Below are 20,229 nucleotides of genomic sequence, written 5' to 3'. Positions count from 1 at the left end.
CCTAAAGTTTAGGAAATATTGACTTGCAGCCATGTTCTTTTCTTCATTAAAATCATCTGCAAGTGGCAGGTTTCCCAGAGCTGCCCCAGCCCTGTCTGCTGCAGTTGGGCAGAAACCTCATGTGACTGGCTCTGGTGCCTTGCCCAGCCTGCCCAGCCACTTGCGTCTGACGGCTCCCAAGGCTGATTGTTAGGGACAAGCAGGTGAGGCACAGAAGCCACAGCCTTTGTAGCACACCCTTGGGAGTTACTGTGATACAGCAGGTACTTGATCCTGCTGTGAAATTCCATTGCCTTAGTGGTAGGTTTGATCCCAAGGGTGTAGTTAAAATTCTGCTGTAACTTCTGCCTCCAAGTTCGCAGCCTGTGTGCTAAGGTTTGGCATGATTTAGTTATTTTACTGAATGCAGCTGTCTTTAGGAGGCAAAATTGTAAGTATAGGAGAAATACAGGACAATGTTTAAACAGTCTGTTGTTGGGAAAAAAAAAAGGAAGAAATAAGCACTATATTTGTGGAAACCACTAGAATGTATAAATCTGGATAACTAAATTTACAACCATCTTGTAATCCTCGAAGGATTTTGTATGTTAATGTATCCTGTATTAGCACCCATAACTCAAAAAGATTCATTAATAATTGCATAAATCTGTACTCTGTTGTATACTATTAGTGACCCTGAATTGCAGGAAAATACAGGTTTGGGTTTTCTTATGGCTCCTTTATTCAGCCTTCAGCATCCTCCTTTTCCCTCGCAAAACTTCTGGCAAAGCTAGGACTTAAATACCATAAGCTGGCTCCAGAATGAACACATAGGAAGAGATTTACTTTGGGCTTTGCTCCTGTTCAAATAATCTGATGATAATTCTGTGTGTATTGACTCTAGAACTACTTAATACTGCTGCTGTGTAAAGAATCACTGTGAAGGTGTGTGGTGTGGGAGCCACTTGCCCAGGAATTTCACTGGTGTCTGTTAGCAGTGCGGGTGAGGGATGGGAGGGACTCAGTAAAACCTCTGAATGACTGTTCTCTACAGGAAGGGTGGCAACAACAAACTGATAAAGATCTATCATCGGGATGGAAAATATGGCTTTTCTGATCCACTGACATTTAATTCCGTTGTGGAACTCATTAACCACTACCGCAATGAGTCCCTTGCTCAGTACAACCCAAAGCTCGATGTGAAGTTGATGTATCCTGTGTCCCGGTACCAGCAGGTAAGATTTTCATCAGACCCTAGTAGCTTTTAGTGCAGACAAGAAAAAAATTGCAGATGTGTGTATAATTTTGAGGTTTCTCTATGAATAGCATGATTTTTGAAAATTTTATTTTTTATTATCATTATTTAATTTTTTTACTCTATTTTTACTTTTTTATTATTTTTCTTTTATTTTTCCTTTTTATCTTATTTTTATTTTTTCCTTATTTAAATTTTTATTCTATTTCTATTTTAATTTTATTTTTATTATTTTATTTTTTGTTTTATTATTTATTTATTATTATTATATTTATTTATATTAAATTTTTTACTTTTTTAAATTTCTATTTTTTTATTATCATTTTTTACTTTTTTTTTAAGCAGGGAAAAAAGGGTGAATTTTCATATTTGACCTCACTTGAATCTTTGAAATTATCTAACCATCTAAGCTGCTCCATTTTATCAGGTTTCCAGTCTCCATCTGAGCCAAATAGAGAATTGAAACCTTGACAGGCAGCAGAGCTGAACCTCTGAGACTTTTTCATTTCTCCTTGGACCCTTGTGAACCCACTCAGTGCTGTTCTAGCCAGTGCTGCCCATAAGAGCTGTGCAGCTGCTCACTCTGTGCATAGCCATCTAAATTTTTCAGGATAGAAAAAACTTTTATTCAGTAGCCCTAAACACATTCTTGAATTAAGGAAAAAGAACTGCAGAGCTTTTTAGAAAATGAAAAAAAAAAACAACTTTGGTCTTTAACTGGAGATTCTAAGCAATTTGCTTCCTTCTTTCTTGAACCCAGGATAGCAATCCTGAAAGTAAGGTGTGGTGTGTTTTTGGAAGTTAGTATTTTGGCACGGCTCTTGATGTCCCATAGTTCCAGTTCCTTGTGTCTGTAAACTGTGGAACATGTTACACAAAGGAAGGCCGATTTAGACACAGTGCTCTCTAGAAACTGGATTATAAATCATGGTGCTAATATCTGTAAAATACAAATGTGCATAAGTGGACAAATGAATGCTCTTAAGGAAAAGCTGCTTTGCTTGAAGACTTAATAGCTCTTTGTATGTGCAGGATCAATTGGTGAAAGAAGATAATATAGATGCAGTAGGTAAAAAGCTTCAAGAATACCATGCTCAGTATCAGGAAAAGAGCAAAGAATATGACAAATTGTATGAAGAATATACCAGAACATCCCAGGTTGGTGCTGCTTTGACTCTTTTTAGTGTGTGTTTACTGTTGTTCAAAAAGCAAAGAAAATTGTTTCAACCTGTAAAGGTTAATAAAGGCAATATAAGGAAAAATGTTAGTAAATTGTGGAATAGAGCAAGGAAGTTTCATATTTGATAGAAACAGTGAATATTGCTTACTGCTGATAGTCCTAGAGGTATGGTGGGGGGCAAGGAAGAAAGAGGAGCTGAACTTTTTAGTATACACTAAAGCTGTGGAGAAGGCCAGCACTTAAAAGCTTTACAGTGCAGGCTTCTTCCTTGGCTGCTGAGTATTTCCAGCTGCCACATGCTGCAGGGAGAGTTGTAGAGGGGTTTGTCCAGGTTTTTTGTGAAATCCTGTGCGAGTCAGTTACCAGATATTATGCGTTAAGGAAGTGCGAATGCAGTATTTGGACTGTTTCTTGTAAAATAAGATAGTTCATACGTGGGGAGGAGGTTTGCTGGCAATCTTCCTGCAAACTAAGATGGAAAATATGACTAAAATGTTTGAGGGGTTTGCAGCCTAATAGAGAGCATCATGTAGGGGAGGAGGGTAGACTTACAGGGAGTAAGTCTGCTCAGTTCTTCCCTGACCCTACTGAGACATTTGACTGAATTTAAAGCTGATTAATCCTATTTTAACTTAGTTGGGGGGAAGAAAGATCATCTTCTCAGTCAGTTTAGGGAACATAATCAAGTCTTGTATTGTCGTCTGTATTATGAACAAATGATGAAGGACTCTTTCCTTACATAGGAAATTCAGATGAAGAGAACTGCAATCGAAGCATTTAATGAAACAATTAAGATATTTGAGGAACAGTGCCACTCACAAGAGCGATACAGCAAAGAATACATCGAGCGATTCCGCCGGGAGGGGAACGACAAAGAAATTGAACGGTGAGCTCTCAGGTTGTGTTTGCTTACCTGGAAAAAGTGACACACTGACACTGCCATTACAGCGTCATATAAACCACTTTGTAGCTCAGTGTTTTCTGAGACCTTCCCTCAAGGTATCTCAGCCTTCAGTAAAGCTCTCTTCTCTCAAGGAATTCCAGAGCTGGGAAATCTCTGGATTATCCTCTCTTAATTTCAGTAAAAAAAGATACTGTGATGAGGACCAGGAAAGAACAGGAAATAATGATTTAATTTGTTTATCCCATTTCTATTTGGATTTGCTCAAAACATAATTTAGAGAACTCTGTACTTGCAAACTGTGAAATGTACATAAATCTGGTAAATCCCATTGTCCATAGTTGGTTTTAGCCACTTTCAAAGAAGATCAATGTTTAGCAGCTGTGATCTAACAAATTTGGTGAGTGCATTGTTTGAAACTGCCCTTCCAAGAGGGTGTTAGCAGAAAATATCTGGATCTGGGCCTTTGAAGAAAGGCCAGGTATAATGCCTCACTTGACATAGTGCTTTATGAACCATCTTAAGGTTTTTGGACCAGGAACAGTTAACTGTAACAATCTCACCGTGCACTTGGCGTGCTTCATTCTGTAAAGACAATTAACAAGCAAAAGATATAATTTTCCTGAGTCACACAAAACCTGCAAACTAATCTTGAATGAAGAGACAGGCAGCATTACTTCCAGGTAGCTCTTGATAGTAATTGAAGCTTGCATTTGAAATCTTGCTATTGCTGATACCTGTGGTGGGCTTGCATAATTGATAAAACAAAAACTGAACCTGACAGTGAAGGAGGAATCTGTTTTAGCTTACCTTCCTACAGAGATAGGAAGATACTTCTTCCTGCATCTCTGCCAGAGGGAAATACATTAAGGTAAAGTGAATGGTGCAGACCCTCTGGCAGGAGGTCTTTCCTGTCACTTGTACAGTAATTTTCATGTAAGGACGAGGTGGTCAAAGGGAAGAGTTGCTGTTATGGTAGTTCTGTGATATTCTTCTGTAAGTGCTACCAGTAGGTTCAATCCTTTTGGGCTGGTTTGACCTCTTCTCTCATACTCATTTGCAGGATAATGATGAACTATGAAAAATTAAAATCACGCCTGGGTGAGATCCATGACAGTAAAATGCGCCTGGAACAAGACTTGAAGAAACAAGCTCTGGACAACAGGGAGACTGATAAGAAAATGAACAGTATCAAGCCTGACCTAATTCAGCTCCGCAAAATCAGAGATCAGTATCTTGTGTAAGTAAGCCTGACCCATACCTCAGAATAGTGTCTCTGATGAATCTGATTAATGGCTGTTTCCATCAAGATAATGAGAGTTTAATTTTCTTTTCATAACCAAAGTTCTGTTGGTGTTAAGGTGCTACATTCTGGCAGGGAGTGTCTGAGAGCTGATTGGCCTCTTCATGACTTCATTATTTAAAGAGCCAGCCACGATTAGGTACACATTCTGCAGCTCCTATAAATAAAGAATTTAAGAAAAAATTAGTTATAAACAAAACCTGTCGTTGCTAATACAACAGATGGTAGTACTTTTTTTTTTGTTAGGTGTCTCAGATGTTGCTTTTACCCACACTTGATTTCACCACCACTGTTATCCAGCTCCTAATGTCCCCAGGCTGGACACAGACTCTTTCTCTTGTGTCTGAGCTTCAGTTTGCTCACTAAGAAAACCCATACACATGCTCTGAAGTAATGTATTAATGTTCTCTTCTTCTGGCAGATGGCTCAATCACAAGGGGGTGAGACAGAAGCGAATAAATGACTGGCTGGGGATCAAAAATGAAAATATTGATGAGTAAGTGTCACTATACATATGATTTTATTGTGAAGTGTTCCGTTAATAAGTGTTTTCTCTTGTGGGGTTGGTAACAAAAACCACCAGTTTCTCAATAAAGGATTGGAGTCATGTGATGTCATGTGAGGCAGCAACTCTGCTGAAACATGTAGGATTAAAATTAAGATCTAAGTGGAAGCCTTTAATATATGTTCGTTAGGAGCCCGACCTCCCCAATTTGGGCAATTTTGGTATTTCTTTGTATGATTTCTGTGAAAATAACTCTGCTTATTAACTCCTTTTCTGATCACTGGTTAACAAATTTATCCTCTTAGCACATACTTTGTGAATGAAGAAGATGAAAACCTGCCACATCATGATGAGAAAACTTGGTTTGTTGGGGATCTCAACCGTATCCAAGCGGAAGACTTGCTCTGTGGGAAACCTGACGGAGCATTTTTAATTCGTGAGAGTAGCAAGAAAGGATGTTATGCTTGTTCTGTGGTGTAAGTCTGTTTTCCTTTTTGTTCTAACTACTCAATTCATAAATCTCTACCAAAGCTCTTTATTTTGGAGAACAAAAGCCAGGCCTAGCTTAGGCCTACCCATTGGAATGTGTTTCATGTTTGCAGGAAGACCGGCATGGTAAAAGCTTTGTAACAAAAATGTGCTTTGAATGTACAATAACTGTAGTCCTGCAGCCTCTGCAGTTCCCACACTAGTTAGTACAAAATTCTGAGGTATCCCAACTTGAAACTCTGTAGTAAGAGCCTAAGTTAGGGCCTAATTCTCCTATATATTCTTCCCTGCTAAGGGACACTTGGGAAGAAATAAAGCAGGCCTGTAAAGGTGTGGCATCCTCCATTCTCATTTTCAGACATGCCCAACTCTAGATCTTTTTCTTGTATGTGTAAGGTAATGATGATGCTTCAGGATTATTTGTGAGCAGTAGTTTTGATGACATTCACACAGCCTTGCATTGATTTCTTGTATTTCACTTCATTTTATGCTGGTGTAATGAAGGTCAGAAATACTCCAACTCCATTATCTAAAAATCCTTCAAGCTTGTCCTGGAGTCCAAAATGGCTTTCACTGATTTATTTCACACGAGGTTAATTGCTTCTGAGCACAAGTCTTAGAAATGAATATATGAAGGTTTAGCACCTCAAGGTAACTGAAGACTGTAGTATCTGCTGTGTTCAATGTTCTGTTCACTGCAGTCACTCAAGTGTTGGGTTCATCAGATGCTTTTGTTAGGTTGGGATCATGCTACAGGCTCGCAAAGGGGTGGCACAAAGTAACCTGTTCCTACATGTGACTGGGATTGTAACAGGCTCCAGTACAGGGATTACATAACACCTGATCTTTCTGGCAGATAAGTTTTTCTAGCAGCTTTGGAATTGCTCTGCTCCAGTAGCTGCTTTGCCAAGTTAGAGACTCGGTCGCTATGGCTTCAGATAATGAATCAGCTTGAACCCGTCCCATGCCTAACATTAAAAAATGCACATAGAAGGTTAGCACTGTGTTTCAGGAATACTTTGTAGGTCCTGATAATTTGTGGGTTTTGATTTCTTTGCTTAGTGGAAAGGTTTCTAGGTGAGTTGAGCACAAAGTCATGTACAAAGCTGACTTTGGGTGCTTATCTTCTTGCTTCAGTTCTTGACTTTTTTCCCAAGGACCATTTGGAGAACAATGCAGTAGGGAATTGTACTGCTGGGGTGGAAGAGCCCTCTTATGTAGATTATTATGCAAGAGTGTTTAATCGCATGCCCTGAGGCACTGTTTCTTCACAGACTACATTAATCTCCTCCACTTGCACCTACTGGGTCCTCCATTTTGTAATTCAGGGACTGCTGGAGTTGCTGCATTAGTTAATTGTTAATAGACTGTCACTTTGTGTTTGTCCTTCTATGTTAAACTCTCCTCTTTCCTTTCCTTGCAGAGCTGATGGAGAGGTGAAACACTGTGTGATCTACAGCACTCCGAGAGGTTATGGGTTTGCAGAACCGTACAACCTGTACAGCACACTTAAGGATTTGGTTCTTCATTACCAGCAGACATCCCTTGTCCAACACAATGATTCCCTAAATGTCAGGCTTGCCTATCCTGTCTACGCACAGATGCCCCCCTCTCTCTGCAGGTAAATTTTGGGGAGGAGGAAAGCGTTGGCTTATCTTGGATTCTTTTCTACAATTTTTATTAGAACTCGGAGGGCATTCTTTCTCCTTAGACTGCTTGTTTTGCACAAGAAGTGATTCTGTGAATGTGAATCAAAAAGAGGCCTAGCAGCAACAAGACGACAACTTGGGTGTAGGTGTCCTGGTGCTACCTTAAAAGCTCAGCTGTGCTTTTACACCGATACTTTTGTTTCCTTATGAGGGGAATAAACTCAACGCAACGCATACAAAAATACTGGAAGCAGAGCATCATTTTATGGAGATGATTTTTTGCCAGGCACCTTAAGTGGAACTTCTAATTGGATTTTGTTTTCTCTTGTTCTAGTAGACACAATTTGAAGCCTCTACCCGAGGCACTGGTAATGTCTTTCAGTCTTAAACTCCCAACAAACTAGGGGAAAACTCTGCCACAGCAATTCTTTTCTGCTAATTTTAGCAGCTTCACTGCGATTCAGCCGGACTTCCAAAAGAGGGCTTGTCTTGAGGTAGCATGGAATTTGGTGAGAGAAGACCAAAGGAATTATGGGAAAGCTTCAGGTTTTTATTTAAATGGAAAAACGCTTGTAAAAGGAAAGTTGCTTTATTTTTTTGCCAACAGTAACAAAAGTTTTGGTTTCAATGGCACTACAGGTCTTCGCTTAAAGGAAAAATAACCAAACTGAGCACGCCAAAACTTTGTTCGTTGCTAGATCGAGCACTTACAGGGGAGGTTGCATTAGCATCCGCACATCCTTTCTGCACCAAAACTTGAAACAAATAAAAGGAAAAGCTAAATATTGTGTGGCTTCAAAACACTAAATTTGTCTGATCTGATGTAATTGCTCACTCTCCTCTTTCTTCACCCCCTCTCCCTCCTGTTCCTCAGCCTGGGATTCTGTTTTCAGAGTTTTAATGATACTGTGCTTCAGAATGTAAACCAGAATGAAGCTTGCACTGACCTGCTGCAGGTCTCTTGCTGAACAGTGACAGACTTGTCACTTGTAACACTTGATTTTGGTACAGAAGAGGTCGGTGTAATCAAATGCTCCTGGATGGCTTATTGTACCCTGTGCTTTGGTGGGGTATAGTTACTTCCAGTTGTAAGAAGTGAGCATGCTAATCCTGGATCTCCTCTGATTTGTTCTTTGCGAGCTGGGTTCTGAACTCTCACACCACTGCAGCCAAGCAAGATTTTACTCTGGTATTATCTAAATTCCCTTGTAGTTATTTTAAACACGATGCGAAACACAGGAAGGGACGAGAGCCATACTCCTCAGTTATTGGATGTCTGGTACCATCCTTTGGCAAGGGCTGCTGTCAAATACTGGAGTGGGTAGTCCTGGGCTTCATCAACTACAGCAATCATCAAATAAATCCCCTCCCTGGAAAGTGTACAAAGCAGCTTATTTCCATTCCTTAAGCTTCTAAAATGAAAAAGAGCTAAGTTTGGCAAACTGAACCACTTGGCATCAAAGCACAACTGGCAAAGCAATTGTTCAGTGTGCAACCTTGAAAGTTACTTTTGTTCCCATTACTGGAAGCATTTCCCTTGCAATGCACCCATTGTGAAGGACAGGAAGTAGACAGTCATGCAGGTCTGAGAATGCTGGAGACCCATTTCTGACCCTGGGGCTGATTTCCTGTTCAAATGGCTTTTTTCTGTAATGCCTGGGCAGTAGTGCCAGGCTTGTTGATGTATATTGTTTACACTAGAAGTATTATTTCACTGAATGTCTTGAATTGGCAGGTAGGGAAGTGACAAGGCTGGAGCACTGACAGCCATTGTAGGAAGGGTAGTCTGGTTGCCTGGCATGCCATGACATTTTTTATTTTGCACTAATGACCCTGACACATCCCAGACACTTCCTAATTGGCCAGAGTGCAGTCTTCAGGCAAGGAATTCTGTAGATGCCATTTTTCTCATTTAAATGATACCCTACAAAGCTTAACCAAAACTCAAAACCGTGTGAGAGGGGAATAAAAGTCACATAAGCTGCTATGTCAAAATGAACCACATCTGCTTGTGTGTCTCTTCTACTTCCCCAGGAAAAAAGGAAAAATGAGACATAGCCTTTGCTGTTAGTGGAAATCTTGAGTGGTTTCCTCAGTTGTCTGTGGACATGGAATTTTTTTCTTGTCTAATTTGCAGTTCTAATCTGGTAGCTGTACAGCTGCCATTCTCACACCTCTCAGGCATCTAGCATTCCCTTGATGCTGGGCTGAGACCAAATGCTCAGTGAAGGAAATCAGTTCAAAGGCACAAATGATAGCCGGGTGCCTCACGCCTGTAGAAAAACCTGTGTGAGAGGAGTTTCTGATTTTTCCCTGCCCTTGTGATCTCTCTGCACTCTCTTACTGACAGTGTTAAAATCTGAGGCTGATGAGGCCCATATTTCTGATCCCTGCTTTTGTGACAGAGGTAACCTGGCCAAAGTGTTTCACATCTGCCCCAGTTCCAGGTAGGGCTCAGTTTTGTTTTAAACAGGCACAGATCTACTTCCAGGCTCATAAATCCTGGCACACCCTCGCAGTCCTGACAGCAGCAGGATAGCAGAGCAGGGCTGTCTGAAGTCTCCCTGTAGTGGAATCTGATTGATCCTGTGAGGTCTTGGTCCAGGCTCCAGCCCTGGCTCTGCCAAGGTAAATACGGTGTAATTCCATTAGCATCTGTGAAGGTAGCTTGGCTTTATCGTGGTGTGAGTGAGTTGGAACTCTTGGCCCTTTGCTCCCCGAACTCTTTTTGCTGATCACAGGTGATGTATTTGCTGTGAATGATGCACCCAGAGCCAATAAGCCATCCTGGAGTGTTCTTTGAAGTTCTGTTTTGCCCAAACTTTCAGAGCAAGGCTACGGGCAGACGAAGCCTGCCTTCCTTGTACTGGCTCCATTATTCTGAGCGGTCTCCTGAGGCTGTTTTGCCATGGTCTCTCTCTGAGTTTGGTTTAGGCACCTGAAATCCCAGCTGCTGCCCTGGCTCCCCATTGATTCACACATGCTATTGCACAGGTTCTTTTTGTAACTATTTTGCACTCACAGAGCAAATGAAAATTGGTATAAAATCAACTGACACATGTAGCTGGTGTGATCTGTGGGGCAAGGGCTTGGTCCTGCACCTCTTATTGTGCTTGGCCTAATTCTGTTTGCTCAGTAGCGTTAGACCTGTGAGAAAACCCACAGCTTCCAGGAGCTGTTCTACACTTGCATGACTGAGAAATCAGAAATGGGCCTGTGAGGTGCAGGATTACACCCCAGGATGAAAAGCAGCTGTTAAGCCTGAAACAAATACAGGAAATGTGAACACAAAGGCAAAACAAAGAAACTCAAGTTCTTTTAAAGCAGTAAGATGTGAGAAGGTTTTAATTTTAAGAGTCAGAACATGAGGAGGAAAGGGGGAAGTAGCCTCACTGTCGTAGCAGCCATCTGGTACCAGGCTGCAGTTAGAGGAGCATTGATCTCACTGACCCATATTGTATTAAATATATATGTAGAGTTAAATAAATAACTTTTGCACAGTGTTAAATGGGGGAGGGGGGGAAGGGATGCTGAAACTCGAATATGCAGTTTCTTCTAATCTGTTTTGAAGTATATTTGCAGGGAATTAGGGGTGATTCAGTATTTTGTATTGGTATGGATGGAAATCAGGTCTGCTTCCACAGTTGCCATTTTGGCCCTGTTGTGTCAGCCATGAGTGCCATGTTTTTGAAGTTGGTAAGTTATAAATCTTTTCCCACAAGTTTGTTTGTTGATTACAAGTAATCTGGGCATGGGAAGAACCAACCTAGAAACAGAGGGATGTCCCAACAGATGCTTCACTAGTGTGTGAAGCGGTAATGTGCAATTGTCCATCTTCTGATGCTGGACTGCTCTAGTTCTGGGGGTTTGTCTTTGGGTTTTTATTTCATTCTCATCGGCAGTGAAGTGAGTTGCTGCTTTGCACCGTTGGTAGTTGCAATCTAGAGTTATATCCAGTACAGCCCTTTGTCTTATGCCAAAAGTAAAATGCTCTTTCCACACTCATCTCTCCTGAGGTGGCAGATGTTCCAGAAGTTTTCCATTTAATCTGGTGGGCCTGATTCTTTTCTCGCTGACACTGGTGTTAGCAAGACTTCCACAACCAAAAGCCATTCCCAGGAAAAAAACTTGCATTTAATCACAGCTGAATTCTAGTCACAGCAGGGCAAAAATCAAAGTTTTTCCCTCTCAAAGCCAAGCAACTGTAATGGGACTGTGGAAATGAATGCTGACACTTAGTGCTGTTTTGGGGAGGACAGGAGAAGGATGAGGGTCTTGGTTGCCCCAAATCCTGGGCTCTCTGCAGGCTTAGGTGGCACCATGTCTGTAACTGAATGCTGTGACTGTTTAAAACAGCAGAATTGCTATAGGAGTGTCACACTTTAAGTTTGGAAAAGCCCCTTATTTGGTACTTGAACAATCTCGCTTCTGTTTTTGAATGTCTGTTTATTTTTTATTTTTTGTTACACTAACAGGGAATAAAAATCTGAAATGTTAGTGAGTCTTGTATGCTTGCTGCATTGTGCAGACATGAAACAGGTACTGCTTGTGGATCAGGAGGGGTAAGAGACAGGTTCAAAATGCAGTTTTATAAAGCACTATGATGGGTTGGGGGTTGTTTCAGCTAGACCATGTTTATAATCAAGTTTCCTTATGTGTAGTTTCCTTATAGTTGATTTGCAACCTCCGCTTTTGCAATAGCAAAACCAAAATAACATTCCCGAAGAACAAACATTCTGTTAGGGGAGGGGGGTCAGGCTTGCTCAAATCAGCATTCAAAGCAAATAGCTTTAGTGGAGAGGAAGGATCAGCACCCTAAAGCATCCCTCCGGTTGTAGTTTGATGAAGCAGAAGACAGACCATGAAGCAGAAACCTCTGTCTGGAACCATGCAATAAGAGGAGATGCCAGAGCAGACCCTTCCCTTTGGAATAACCAGTTGTACTCTCCTTAAAAGCACATGCAGGAGAGGGTTAGGGAATTGATACAAGTCCTAGAAGAGCTGCTGCCCTTTCTGCATGGGAAGGGAACTTGCACTGCTGATCCCCTTGTTTCCCTTGGCACATGAGCAGCCGGGAGAAGGGAAGGACCAGCCCAAAGAAGCACCGGCCTGTTCCTCAGGAGGCTGGGCCAGTTCAGCACTGCGTGAGCAGCAGCTTTGGATGGGGTTATGTGAAGTTTGGCCAACATTTTTGTGAATCTTGCGTTCTGTGGGCAGAAATACTTTCCACCGAATGGGAAGGGGGAAAAAAAATATAAAAAAAAATCTCTCTTGAAATCTTTTCAGTTCCTTCCTGTTTGTTCAAAGGGGCAGATAGGGAGCTTTAGCTTGTTAACTGTTTAGATGATGACAGTGCTTGAAGTGCTGCTCTTTGGGGCTGGCTCCATACAATTAATGCAGAATTTGCATTTTTAAAATTGCTATTGGCATAGACTCACCATATTTTATGACTAGACTCGCCATTTGTTCTAAAGTTTGCCTTTAAAAAACGTAATATGAGCTTCAGAGGCAAGTAAAAAAAAGTGAGACGGGCCCTTTTTGATAGGAAAAAAACTGCTTCGTTGATCAACCCGTATTAGAGAAAGCAGCTTTAATTTGATGCCCCCCTCCACCACCTTCCCTTGGGATTGCTTCTGTGAGATCGGCATTGGCAAATGAGGGGAGGGACATTTCCCCCTGTATCCAGCAACGCCGTTCCCATGCACTTCCCAAGTGCTTGTAGCAAGAGGCTCGGGATGGTTTGGAGAAAGTTACTGCATCCAAAGACAAAAGAAAGGTCTCTAAGGGTGACTGTCACCCCCCAGCAGGGGCTTGTAGGATGCTGGGGCCGGCCCGAGCTGCCCCGGGTCTCTGTTGGCTGCAGGGGGGGGCTCACGTTCACTCAGCTGGGTCGGGGTTTGGATCTGTTTTGTTTTCGTGAGTGACTTCTACATCCAGCAAAGATCTGTTTGATGAAAACCTGTTAATTTTGTATATCTGGCTGTTTATTGCACCATGGGATTGTAATGGTCTGCATCATCCGTGTGTGTGTGTGCGCGTGCGTGTGTGTGTATATGTACTGTATGTATATAGATATATGTAAAATATATTCACGTACACATTTATAAGCATTAGCTGTAAGTGGCACTGCCCCTTAAAAATAAAACAAAACTCACTGTTAGCACATTCTGCCACATGTTTAGGCAGAATTGGGTTGGTTTTTTTGTCAAACGAAAAGGAGTTTATTGTATTCATCTTGCATATGTGCTTCTGAAATGCTGAACTCTGGATTTCCTCAGGGGGGTTGCTACTATATTTGTAAACAGAGTTGATTTGGGGTGTTATTTACTCTGGGACAAAGCATTCAACCGTGTCCCAAGCAGAGGCTTGGCAAAAGAAACCCCTCTTGCTCTCCTGTGAGATGCAGTGATTGTTTGCACGTTCAGTGGCCCCTCAGTGTCCCCTGTCCAGAGCTGATGTGCAATGGGTGGTGTTGGTGCGTGTCCCTTTGTGAGTGGACTCTTTGTACAAGGTGTGGTTCAATGTAAAGCATGAGTGGGTGTTTGATCTTGTGTCGAGGGCTGAAATAACAGCACACTCCTTTGTACAACCTTTGCATCAATGTTTCTGCTTTTCTTTGACTTCTATTTTCTTTAAGGGAAACTGCATCTGTTAAGAACCTGCTTCTCCAGAAGCTATTGAATTATTTTGTTTTCCAGATGAATTCCAGCATGTAACTTTGGTACTCTTGTTTGTTATTTGTGTAAAATCTGTTCTTCTGTCGTTTATGGTGTAGTCGGGGAGGGGGGTGGGGGGAAGAAAAGAAAAAAAAAAAAGGAATTCATGTAGTTTAACTTTTAAAGAAAAGAAACAAACTGCTTCATAAGGAAACCAAGTGTATGTTAGTGTTTTCTGACAAGTCATCCTGTAGTTTCTAGCTCAGTAATGCAACACTGTACTTGTCACCGGGTGTGTTACAATTTTGCTGTACTTTCTTTTACTAGATGGTTGGGCTTTTAAATCCCAGACACTAAGCATCCTGGGCCTACTTGCTCTAGATCAAAAAAAAAAATGCAATAAAAAAAAAATTGCAATAAAGCACATTGACATGTAATGTTTTAGAAGGATGTACTGACAGCTGTTTCTAATAAATTCCGAACTGCAGCGTGGTCGGGCTGCCGTGGTGTAGCTGTGTCTGTCTCCCAGCCGAGGCCACGGGCATCATCTTTAAAATAAGCTTTAAAAAAAAAAAAAGACTTGCAGAGGTCTGATTTCCTCTAGGCTGGAGAGAAAGCCCCTCCTGGGGCTGGGAGGAGGGAGGAATACACGTAGCACACGCGTGTTCCTTAATGGAGCCTTCCCTGTGTTCCTTCCACAGCGTCTTCTGCAGGAGCAGGAGCCATCAGCAGTGTTCTTGCATGGCTCACTGCTTCCTCTGCCATCAGGGAAAACCAGGTTTGGTGATGCCACTGTTGGTGCTGGGGGGAGAGCAGGGGATGCACCACTTGAGCAGACTTAGGGAAGACACGGCTCAGCTGCATGCACTCAGATTTCGCAGGAGTTTGGGAAATCACTGCTTTCCCAATTCCTTCATGAGCACCAGGCATTAGAACCACTGAAAAGTCAGTGAGTTTGGGGTGGTGCTGCTGATCCTCTTTCATTACAAACACAGGTGATGGTAGGACGGCAAACCTGGGGGGATGCTTTGCCCCTTAAAGCTGGCAGTCGGATGGGATGCCACCCTAGCACCCTCAGAAATTTAGGGCAGGGGTGGCTGTGTGTGGCTCAGTGTTTTCACAGCCCCATGAGCGACCTTTTTGCCGACTAACGAGCAACATTTTCCCAACCTCCTGAGTCAACCATTTTCTCTAAAAATGCTGCGTCAGCATTTTTCACCCGGCCGAGTAAGCCTTTTCAGCTGCTGAGTCAGCATTCCCTCCATCACCCGCACCAGAGGCCCCTCCACCAGCAGGCAGGGAGCGCCCAACTGGGCAGAAAAGTCCCTGATCATGGTGCAGGGGAGCTGGGAGCACCCAAATGGACCCTGAGGCCTCACTCGGGCATCTGTCATTGCACTCAGCAAGGAGCTCACCCCGTGTTGCAGCGCCTCAGGGTGTCCCTCAGCCCTGGAGGGATGCAGCCCTTTAGAAACATCACCTGGAACAGCAGCAGCCACCTGGTACCCAATGGAAGAGCCATGGGCTCTGTGGGCCAGTGCTCACTGCATTGGCACCCCCAGGCAAGAGGAGAGCAACGGGGAAACATCAGCAAGAAACCGAGAGGACTCTGCAAGGTGCTCCAGGGGCCTGGCTCTTTTTTATTTTTGTTTGATTTATTTCTTTTTAATAAGGGCTAATGAGATAGAATTGCAGGAAAGATGTAAGTCACTAATTGGCAAATAGTTTTTCAGGGCTTTGCCAGGCTGTTGGTCGTGTTATGAAAACATCACAGCCAGAGCCGGCGTAGGAAATTTCCAAGCGGCTGTGCTGACTGGATGGAAAGAAAAACACCTCCCAGCTCAGATGTCTTCTCAGAGAAAGGGCAGATCCCAGGGATTTTTCCATCCTCAGCAATTCCACAGAGCTTCCTGCAAGTCCCCTGGGTTCCCCCCACTCACACACAGGACCCTTCCCAGGGGCAGGCAATGGCCTGGCACCCCCAGGCGTGGCACCACAGGGCAGGGGTGCAGGATGGATGGGCAGAAGTCCCCAGGCTGCTTTAATGGGATTTCTCTTCCCGGCCCCCATGCAGGAACCCACTGTAGTGGCAGATTTGTGTGAGGATCTTACCCATGAGAAAAAAAAAAAAAAATCTGTCAGGAAAATCCCAAACACCCCCAAAAGCTCATCCTCCCCCAGCCAAAATGCCTTGATGAGGGTTTGGTTTGAAACCCAGGGCTCATTGCAGCAACCAAGCTGCTCCACTTTTCCTCCTTGGTTTCATCTCTCAAAACAGACTTATTTTAGTCTAATAGCTTAGTTTAATAGATACTGTGTTGCTTGGCAGCAGGAGCAACACAACCACAGCCATAGCTGAGTACCACAGTCATAAATAAAGGGCAGGTGGTGAGTGTGCTGCACAACACCTTGAGAAGCCCAAAATCCGTGAGGGATGTGCTTGCTTGTCCATCCCACCCCAACGTCCACAGCCGGAATGTAGGATCCATCAGGTGCCTCTGCCATGAATGAGGCACCTGAGCCTGGAAACGAAGCTGGGGCAGCTGCTTCTCCCACCAGTCCCACTGGGTTTGGGGTTTGGGGTTGGGGTGAATGGTACCCAAGAGAGAGGGAGCTGCCCAAATCCCCTGGGGACAGGACCCCTCCCAAGGATGCACAACCTGGCTAGCCCCAGGGAGACACAAGGAATGGGGGTTCTCCCTGGTCATGGGGCACAGTTCATCCCTGTGAGACAGGAGATGCAGCATTTCCCTCCTTGGAGCATCAAGTCCAAGCTTGGAGCAGCAGTCAGCAGCTTCCAAGTGAACTGGTGGGATTAGGGTTGGCCAGGGACCCAGAATCCCCACTTCATGGGAAATCTCATCATCTCGCTTGCCAGGCTTCATCCAAATTGGAACAAAATGGTAATGTACAAAATTTGACTCTGGAAAATACTTTCAAGGGGGGGATAAACGCCCCACACTGTTTTTTGATGAGCTGGCACAGTCCCACACCGGCATTAGCCTTTCTAGATCAACATTATCCATGGGCCCAGAAGGGTTGGAAGAACAGAGCCTTCGCTCTGAACAACATAACCCACTTCCCTGGCTACTATTTCTCCAAATTTTCTCTTAACTACTATTTTCATCAAATCTGTCCTTTCTGATGGCAAATCTTTCTTGCTGAGATCTAATTGGGTTTGTAGAGAAGTGGTGGGTATGGGACAAAATGCCAGGGCACCCTCTGCATGATGTCTCTCTGCTCCCTGGGCAGAAAGTGTGGTGGAGGAAGAAGAAAAGGCTGCAGAGCACCAGCCTGGGTTGCTGCCCACTATTCTGACTCCGAACCCATTCCTGGTGGTGGGGGTGGCTCCTGGGAAACACCTTGGCCACCTCTGCCCAGTCATTGGCGCTTTTCAGGGCAGAGCCCAGTGCTGGTTGCCCTGAGCCCCAGGTCTCCTGTGCACAGCCATCTGCCCGGAGCCCTTCCCCTCCCTGGCCCCACCAGACCCAAGCCATCTCCCTGGGACAAGGGGCAAAGCCCTGACCTCTCCCTTGGAGCAGGAGGAGGCAGCTTCTCACATCAGCTGGCTCAGCCTCCCAGCCTTGATGCAAACTAGAGCAACTCAGGGTCTGGTTCCCAGAAGAGGGGTTGGGAGCACAAAGAGGAGCATGAGCTGTCTCAAGGCTTTGGGAGCACGCAAAGGCATGTCCCATGGTGGAGCATCTTCAGGCAGACAAGGATAACAGGAGGGCAGGGGCCAGGATGAGCCCCTCCATCCTAAAAACCTTCCCCTGTGCTCCTGCATGGGCTTCTGGGCAAGATCCCGGCTTTCCCGGCTGCTGCCACAGGTCTGTGCCCTGGAGAGGCATTCGATAGTCACAAGCCTGCTTCAAGCAGAACTGAGGCTGGAGCATTTCCCAAGCTTTCCTTTTGCTCCCACTTTCAAGGGAAGGGCTGAGAGCAGAGCAAGGGCCCTGGGCAGGTGCTGTGCACGCTCCCGCGGCCACTCTGCCAAAGGAAACACAAACATCCTACCCAAAGAAAGCACTTTTCATCGGCAACACAAGTTCCCATTTTTGCACAGGGCTGGTCTGTTCCGGGCAGCTTTCCCCACCACACTGCCGGGCTGAGCAAGGGCCCGGCCGAGCTTCCCGGGCTGGGCTCCGGCCAGAGCCGCCCTTCCTGCCCCACGTTAGACCCACAGAAACCAGGCAACGTGACCACGTCCGGCACCTGGAGAGGATTCAGGCTGCCCTGATGTGAGACACCTCAGAGTTAAAGGGGCTTAGTCAGCCTCAGAGTCCCTCCTGCACTTGAGATGTGGCATTTGGGGGTGTAGGACCCTGGAGATTGGAGACCTAGAGGTTGTAGGACTTCGCTTTTCCTTACTTCTGGCAAAGGGAGTTTTGGCCAAACATGACTGTCCCAGCACTGAAGACAGAGGTGGTGAGGTCCCATAATCTAGGAGGAGCTGTGGAAGGGAAATTCCAGTGTCATGTAATGTAAATAAATAAATAAGAGACAGAGAGAGGGACAGAGAGAAACTAAAAAAGTAAAAGATAAGTGTTACTTTGGCCTAAAGTTTGTGAAGACCTGAGAACACAGAATTCAGGGTGGAAGAGGGGGTGAGGAGGAGTGTAAGGGCACTTGGATGCACATCACTCATGGAATAAAGAGCTCTGGGTATTTTATACCTGCCCTCAGCATCCCGTGGGGAGAGGAGCAGCCGGGGCTCCTCATCCTGCTCCTCTGCCCCCATCAAAGCACTGCCGCTGAGGCAGAGCCAGATCCAGCACCTGCTGGATCCCTGGTCCCAGCACCTTCCCAGCCTCACCTGCCCCTCCTCACCTGCCCCACCTCACCTTCCCAGCCTCACCTTCCCAGCCTCACCTTCCCCACCTCACCTTCCCCTCCTCACCTGCCCAGCCTCACCTTCCCAGCCTCACCTGCCCCACCTCACCTGCCCCACCTCACCTGCCCAGCCTCACCTTCCCAGCCTCACCTGCCCCTCCTCACCTGCCCAGCCACCGGCGGGAGCGAAGTCCACAGCGGGAAAAGTGAGGCTGAGGCCTCAGGAACAAAGCAGCCTTTCACAGCAGTGGCTTGGCCAGAGGAACCAGGGAATATTCCTGTCCAAGGGCTCCCAAACGGCTCCTAGCTTTGATCCCAGGCACAGGGCGGGTTGTTGGCATTTTTCCTTTCCCTCTTTGTGTTGCTCTTTATTTTTTTTTCCTTCCTACTTCATGGTGTAATTTTTGTGTGTGTCTACGATTTCTAGGAGAATTTTCTTGCCACTCTAGGAAGAGAAACCTTCTGCTGCGAGAGAGATGCAGATGCTGCACACCCCTTCCACCTGCCCCCTGGGGGAGAAAAATCCCTCCTCCAGGATTCACTGGAGGCACATCATTTTCAGTTCAGAGGTTGTTTTCTGAACATGTCTGAAAAATCCCAGCCTCACTCAGGATGGGAAACAGGACTAGCTCCACAGCTGTGTACCTTCCTCCCAAACCACATCCCTTCCAGAGGACTCACTGGCTTGCATGGTCCAGTGGCCTTTCAGACTCCTCAGGTGATGGGGACAAGCATCTTCCTCCTGAGCACCCCCAAACCTGCTTCCAACCAGTTCTGTCACCTGTCTAAAGCCTGCTCCCCCACCCCAAATGCAGAGGGAGGGGATGCACCAACCCACCTTCCCCAGCCCAGGGTTCTCCCCTCCTGCAGCACAGGGAATGGTTCCCCACCAGCCTGTTCACTCACACAGTGTGGAGCACACCTGACATCCCTGGCAGGCCAGGCCAAGCCTCCCCTGCCCACATCCCAAATATTTTTAGGCAGTTGGAAACATGCCTTTGCTGCTGCCAGCCTTCCATGGAGGGATGGGAGGAGACAGATGGGATGGAGAAATTGAGTCAGCCCTGAGAGGTCACTATGGCAGCCGAGGGAATAAAACCATCCCCCTCCTCTTCCTCCTTCTCCTTTTGCTCCTCATCCTTCTCTCCTGGTCCCACCACCCGCCTTCTGACGGATGTTGTCTTTGGACCAGACCTCTTGCAGTCCAGCTGCCGAAAAAACGCTGTGGTGAGCCCTGTGTGCCCGTGGGCCGTCTGGAATCCATCACTGTCTGTGCACAGGGACGCCAGCCAAGCCCTGCTCCTGCCTGCTGCTGGCAGCTCTTGGCTTTCCAGGGGAGCACCTGTGGGTGCACAGGGGTCCCCCCACTTCCCAGCACTGGAATTCAGCTGGAGAATCCACGGTACCACCACCAGTGGCTGGGAAGAGGAGCAGCCACCCCACAGCCCCACAGGAGCCCCAAACCAGCTGATGGGGGCC

At 45.3% G+C, this 20,229-nt stretch overlaps 1 protein-coding gene across 1 annotated transcript in view; it reads left to right on the top strand.

Annotated features, from left to right (window-relative positions):
- PIK3R3 (phosphoinositide-3-kinase regulatory subunit 3) overlaps positions 1-14,409 on the top strand; it is a 32,959-nt gene extending 18,550 nt beyond the window's left edge. Inside the window, exons 4-10 of the mRNA XM_058842513.1 lie at positions 1,034-1,214; positions 2,267-2,392; positions 3,158-3,300; positions 4,379-4,555; positions 5,040-5,114; positions 5,429-5,599; positions 7,036-14,409. Of these exons, the coding sequence (XP_058698496.1) occupies positions 1,034-1,214; positions 2,267-2,392; positions 3,158-3,300; positions 4,379-4,555; positions 5,040-5,114; positions 5,429-5,599; positions 7,036-7,237 (1,075 nt within the window). The 3' untranslated portion in view covers positions 7,238-14,409. The remainder of the gene's footprint in view (positions 1-1,033; positions 1,215-2,266; positions 2,393-3,157; positions 3,301-4,378; positions 4,556-5,039; positions 5,115-5,428; positions 5,600-7,035) is intronic.
- The last annotated feature ends 5,820 nt before the right edge of the window (positions 14,410-20,229 follow it).

Source organism: Poecile atricapillus, chromosome 7 (genome assembly GCF_030490865.1).
Source record: "Poecile atricapillus isolate bPoeAtr1 chromosome 7, bPoeAtr1.hap1, whole genome shotgun sequence".
Classification (NCBI taxonomy): domain Eukaryota; kingdom Metazoa; phylum Chordata; class Aves; order Passeriformes; family Paridae; genus Poecile; species Poecile atricapillus.
Note: the sequence above shows the minus strand (reverse complement) of the source record. Positions and strands in the feature narration are given on the sequence as shown.